This window comes from Panthera uncia, chromosome B1 (genome assembly GCF_023721935.1).
Source record: "Panthera uncia isolate 11264 chromosome B1, Puncia_PCG_1.0, whole genome shotgun sequence".
Classification (NCBI taxonomy): domain Eukaryota; kingdom Metazoa; phylum Chordata; class Mammalia; order Carnivora; family Felidae; genus Panthera; species Panthera uncia.
The window spans coordinates 182,639,554-182,646,179 of NC_064811.1; the positions used below are offsets into that span (position 1 = coordinate 182,639,554).

Consider the following 6,626-nt stretch of genomic DNA (forward strand, 5'->3'; position numbering starts at 1 on the left):
AGATTTTAGATAACATATCCTCATTAGCTAATTTCCTTTTCTGTTCCTTTTTCATCCACTTGCCTTCTTCCTCTTACATTCTTAGCAGTTTTAGGGATCTTCTTTGGAAAATACAATTAACAGCTAGGAGGCTAGTCAAGGAGCATCCTATTCCCAAGTCAGAAGTTAAGCCTTGAAATCCAGATACATAAACCCATTCTCAAATTGGTATTTCTTGTACATTTAAGCTTTATGTTGTAAATACTGAGCTTTGGATGCTTTACCTCCAGAAAGAGTAATCTACAGAAGGAGACCAGCCTCTACAAAGGGAAAGTCAATCTTGATCCCTCTTGATGCTTTGAGTCCCAGGTCTTAAGAGCTTGCTCCCTAAACCCTGCCATTGACTTTTTTTTTTTTTTTTAATCTAGTCTTGACTGCTCTCTATTTAATCCTGCCTTTTACTTACCCTTTGGAGATACTACATCCTAATTCAACTCTGAGGTAGAAATCCATAGAGGAACCAATCAAACACATTAATGTTAAAGCAAAAACAAGACAAAATGCTCCATCATCTTCGTCAAATCAAGTACTAAATTCCATCCTAAATTCTATACTCAGGTGTTTGATTTAGAGGAAATTCCAAATTTATAAACGGATTATGTATCCAGTGTTCCTTTTGACTTAGAAACTCAGGACCCACATTCCTATAGAAATGATGGTATAAATGCCATACCAGATACATTATAAGTAAAAAGTTAAAGTTTCCACAATATTACGTAGTAACTATTTGCTCCTTCTGAGGCCAAAATATAAGTCCTTCATTTTTTCTTTAATTGTTTTGGTATCATGTGATTTTATATTCTGGCATTTTTCAAATCAAAATTAATCTTAAAGTTGATCTACTTTCCTTTTCTTTTTTTCCCCTGAAAAGCTGTTAAATTTATGGTACATATTACCTACCATTACCAACAATGGGGTCTTAAATCTTTACCTCAAATGTAATATCCTAACTATATCTGAGTATTTATAATTATTAATGTAGGGAAGGGAGATACATTCCAAGTTTGATAGCTGCATTTTGTTGTGCCCATCATATTATTCCAGTTAGGGATTCAGTTAATCCTTATATTGAAACTATAGTTTTATTTTCACCAGCTGCCTCTGGACAACACAGTGTCTCCCTTTATCCAGAATATTTAACCAGTTTCTCTGAATTTTCTTCCATAGCATATGAATTACCCCAGATTCTGTCCCATCTATTAAAAACAACAAACCTCCTCCTACTCTGTGGCTTTCCTCTGGCTGTGGCCCTGTTTCCTTTCTTTTACAGTCAGAGTTCCTTTAAGGATATCTGCACACGTTCTGCTGAATAGAGGTATCATGATTTATGCAACCTATTCCCTTTTAATGGACATCTAAGATAGAAATTATAATCAATATGCTTTGCTCAACATCCTTGAACAAATATCTTTGCACATTAGTGCAGATATTTCTGTAGAATACAATTCCAGAATCTGAGGGAATGCACATTACGGTTTGCACTGCGTGCTGCTAAAAATTTGTTCAAAATCCTAACCCCAGTGTCCCAGAATATGGCCTTTTGTAGAGATGGGGTCCTCATGGAGGTAGTCAAGTTAAAATGAGCATATTAGGATGGGTTCTAGTCCAATGAGTGGTATCTTTGTAAGAGGAAATCTGGACATGGACATGCAGAGGGAAGAGATATGGATGTAAATGAAAACAACCACATAAACATGAAGACAGCCATCTATAAAAGCCAAGAAGCGAAGCCAGGTACAGATCCTTCCTTCATATACTGAGAAGGAACTAATCCTTTCAACACCTTGATTTTGGATTTCTAGCCTCCAGAACTGTGATTTCTGCTATTTAAGTCACTCATTTGGTAGTACTGTTATAGCAGCCCTAGAAAACTTATAAAGCAGACTTGCAAAAAAACCCTCCAAAATAGCTGTGACAATTTATATCCTAACCAACCATGTAGAAGGGTAGCTTTCTCCTCACCCCTCACCAATACTTAAATATTAACCTTTGCAATGTTTAGTTAATTTCTAAGACAAATAAATGGTATTGCTTTTCTTTTTTTAATTTTTTGATGTTTATTTATTTTTGAGACAGAGACAGAGCATGAGCAGGGGAGGGGCAGAAAAGGAGAGAGACATAGAATCTCAAGCAAGCTCCAGGCTCTGAGCTGTCAGCACAGAGCCTGACATGGGGCTCAAACTCACGAGCCCTGAGATTGTGACCTGAGCCGAAGTCAAACGCTTAACCAGCTGAGCCACTCAGGCGCCCCTGGTATCTCTTTTCAAGGCACACTTCTCTGATTTTTTTTAATCCAGATTTAGCATCTCTGGAGTTTTATTTCCTTTTAAAATACCTAAAATGGACTCAAATGAATTGATACTACCAAATAACTATTCAAATCTAACTACATGATTTCAGTATAGTTTCATACAATGATAAAAAAGGATTAAAAAATATTTATCTTTTAAAAATGTTTAACTACTCATTTACTTATTGACAATCTACAGCAAAATTTTCATTCTCTATGATTATCACACGTAGCATGAAGTTTATTCCTAAAAGGCAAAAGCTAAACAATTGGCAACTACACACTTTAAAAAGTTAGTTTCGTACTTATAGCATGTGAAAATCTAGTAATCCAATTCATAATGTATTAAGGATTATGCTTTTGAAGTAAATTAATTACTGGCCTTCCCATTAGAAATACACTGTTGGAAATTGAGCATTTAGCAAATGCTCTAAAATGTTCTAAAATGATATCATAAGTTTTAGGAGCATTGTAGTAACATTAAAAAAATATATACCATGTAGGGTTGTAATTGCTTGAAAAAGTTCTTTTTGGGAGATAGTAATAAGGTACATATGTCCCCAAATCACTATTTTGTTAATATGCTCATCTTGTTTAAGGATTATTTTCTATCTTCTCTTTCACGGATTTTTGTTGGTCTTTGCATGAGTTAACATGTGAACTTTCAGGTTATTTGACTGGACAAACCTCTTGTGACAGCTTTCAAAGGGACACACAAAACGTTTCTCCCCAGTATGGATACGTACGTGGGTACGCAAATTGTAGTCCAGGGAAAAACGTTTTCCGCACCCTTCAAAAGTACACCGAAATGGCCTCTCTCCAGTATGAACCAGAAAATGTCTTTTTAGTTTTGCACTCTCATTGAATGCTTTCCCACATTCTGCACATACATGATCTCGGGGAGCATGAACGAGGAGATGCCTTCTCAGGGAAGCTCTATTCTTTAACTTTTTTGTGCATCCACTGTGAGGACAAACAATTCTTTCTGGAGCATCATATTCCTTATTTTTTGTGGGCTGCTTTCTAGCAAATTCTGCAAACTGTTTAGGATCTGATACATCAGTGCTGGGTATTCCTCCAGGAGAAAGCTTCTTGCCTGTCTCATACTCTGAATACTCAAGCTGTGAATTCTCTCCAGTCTGCTGAGAAAGTTCTTGTTTTGCCCCTTTTTGCACACATTTCAAGGATTTTCCCAGAAGCGAGCTTGCAGTAAGAACCTGTTGAGAAAGCTCTTGTTCTGATTCTTCTTCCTGGTAGTTAAGGGACTTCAGTGAGTCTTCTTCCAGGATGGGTTCAGAAAACTCACCTCTTATTATGCATTCTATGTAACAATCAGAGAAGGAATCTTCTCCAACAACTAGGTGGCTACTTTCAAAGAATACACCTTCATCTTCTAAGGCCCATGGCATGTCAAAAGGTTCTTGTTGGGCTGGCCGTGGCTTGGATGGCTTTGGTTTATCCCCACTGAAGGCTCTTCTACCCAAGCCTTTCCAGCCACAAGTCTTTACCTTTTTCTTCAGTTGCTGGTCCATATTGTCGTGTTGCTTCTTCCTTGAAGGTTTGTACCAGGATATATCAACCACTTCCAGGTGATAGTGATCTGAGTAAACTGCCTTCAGCAAACACCTGCTTTGAGATAGTAACCTTTAGATAAACTATATTCCAACTTTAGAACCCACTGTCAGAGCTTAAAAAATGTCCTCAAACTCACTTTTTAATAGCGAAATGGCTGCATTTGCTTCTTCTCTGACAAACCCAAGAAAGTAAGAGAATGAGCTGTGACACAGGATGTGGGTTATAACTAGATCTTATGTGGGGGTCCCCACAAATTATCTGCCCTCTCCAACTGACCACCTAATGTTTACTGGGTACTCACTATGTGCTAGCCCTACTCTAGGCTGCTCATAGGTTGAGATCTATCAGTAAGTAGACATACAAAAAATCTGTGCCTCATGAGTATACAGTCTCGTGAATATACAAAATATGTTATTTTATGTCACACATTAAAAGGTAAAGTGCTACAGAATAAGCAAGGGAGCTAGTAAAAAGTAGGAGTTCTCAATTTTAAATAGGGAGCTCAGGCAGGCTTGCCTGAGGTAGAAGCAGTTGACTAAAAACTTGAAGCAACTGAGGGAGTAAGATGTGCCTATTTTCTTATATAACACTGTTGGGAAATTCAAATTAAATAATGCATATAAAGTGCTTAGCACAGATCATGGCACAGAGCAAATGCTGAATGTTTATGTGAGCTAGTGTTATTTACCTTTGTATTCATTAAATATATGGTGGATCCTGTGATGTTCCAAATACTATTCTAGACCAAGGGTGGCATTTTTTTTTTTTTTAATTTAATAAAGAGCTAGATTTAAGCGTTGTGGGCCCTATGGTCTATGTCATAACTGTTCAACTCTGCATTTTGTCATACGGAAGCAGCCATGGATGATACATAAAGGACGAGCATGCATTCCAACAAAACAAGCAGAGGCTGGATTTGGCCCATGTGTAGTTTCTGTTTCTTCTTCACAAGATGGAGATTCAGAAGACACATGAAATCCATGCGTTGCCATCTTTTACGAGTATAAGCCAAAATAAAGGCAAGCGGAGTTTAGCCTTGAATAGTTTTCTGTCTTTTTCTTAAGAATCTAAAAGTGGGGTGCCTGGGTGGGTCAGTCAGTTCAGAAAAATCTCTTGATTTTGGCTCAGGTCATGATCTCATGGTTCATGAGTTCAGGGCCCACATGGGCTCCATGCTGACAGCCTGCTTGGGATTCTGTCTCTCTCTGCCCCTCCCCACCTTTCTCACTCTCTCTGTCTCTCTCAAAATAAATGAATTAATTAAAAAAATTTCAAAAATCTAAAAGCAATATTATAAAAGTTAGAGCATGAATATGATATATTCTAAGAGTCTTTTGCTTAATGTTACAATTGTGTGCCTTATGGAAGATCTCTTAATTTTATTGTCCTGATGTCCTGCTGTAGGACAAAAATTAAAATGCTTTTTATAAAGGAGTAAATGTGAAGGTAATGGACAGAAAACTAACAGCTTGAAAATATTTTTAAATAGCTACATTTAAAAATACCACCTCAAAAGAATCATGCTATTTACTTTTGTCAAATACACAGCATCAAAACAAAACATGTTTTACAATTGCTATGGGAAGATTTTTGAAATGCCTCCTTGAACATTTATATATATAAATATACAATGCATAATGTTTTATGTAAATTACAGACTTAAAATATAAATTATAGGGTCACTGGGTGGCTCAGTAGGTAAAGCATTCTACTTCAGCTTAAGTCATGATCTCAGGGCTAGTGAGTTCGAGCCCCATATTGGGCCCTGTGCTGGCAGCTCAGAGCCTGGAGCCTGCTTTGGATTCCATCTTTCTCCCCTCTCTCAAAATAAATATAAACATTTAAAAAATTAAATATAAATTATAAATAAATTATTTATGTACAATACATAAATGTTTTATATATATAAATTGCTAAGGGAAGAGATTTGAATTTCTTCTTAAACATTTGTATATATATTTCTATGTAATATATATATTTTTAAACATTTGTGTATATATAAATATACATATATATATATATAGATAGATAGATAGATATATAAAATGTTAAATGGTACAAGTATTATTATTTATTGCTTCTTTTAAAAAGGTGAAATAAACCAGGAGACTGTATTCAGGAAAATTTGCCTAACAAAATCTTGTTCTCTTAGCTAAAAATTATTCTTGATTTTTTCTTTTTTGTATTAATGAATATAACCTCTTTGGACAAAACCACTAGCAAAGAGTCTAAAGTTTGAGTAGGATAATACAAAACTCCCCTCCCCCATTGAGGCCATTTAAAATACGTGCAATTTGATTTGATTCCAGCTTTTCTCTCCAAGTTTATGTCTTGCTAATTTCAGCTCCCCTATTTTATTTTCAGCCATGATAAACTCTCCCTCCAATAAAGCAGTATGCTGTTCCTTCTTAATCCTGCCCACCCTCACTCCTCCTTCCCTTATTAGTGCGGACACACACTCACACAAGCTCATTTCTCATCCATATTTCTGACCTCTGCTTAAACATCACTTCCTCAAGCAAGTTTCCCTTCATTCTTAGGCTCAGTTAGGTTCCCAAAACTTCCTCTTTTACACTGATCAGTCTCTGGTACCGATTACTTTAAGATCTGTCTTACCTATTAGACTGTAAGGTCTATGAGGGCAAGGTCCTCTTCTGCTTTATTCATATGTCCCAGGGCTTAGAACATTTGTCTAATGAAATGAATTCATATATACGCATTA

At 36.2% G+C, this 6,626-nt stretch overlaps 1 protein-coding gene across 1 annotated transcript; it reads right to left on the reverse strand.

Moving 5' to 3' along the window:
* Positions 1–1,932: 1,932 nt before the first annotated feature.
* On the reverse strand, positions 1,933–4,145 carry ZFP42 (ZFP42 zinc finger protein). Its single transcript, XM_049631768.1, has one exon. It carries the CDS (start codon positions 3,859–3,861, stop codon positions 2,950–2,952), a length of 912 nt encoding a protein of 303 aa, XP_049487725.1. The 5' UTR covers positions 3,862–4,145; the 3' UTR covers positions 1,933–2,949.
* Positions 4,146–6,626: the final 2,481 nt, after the last annotated feature.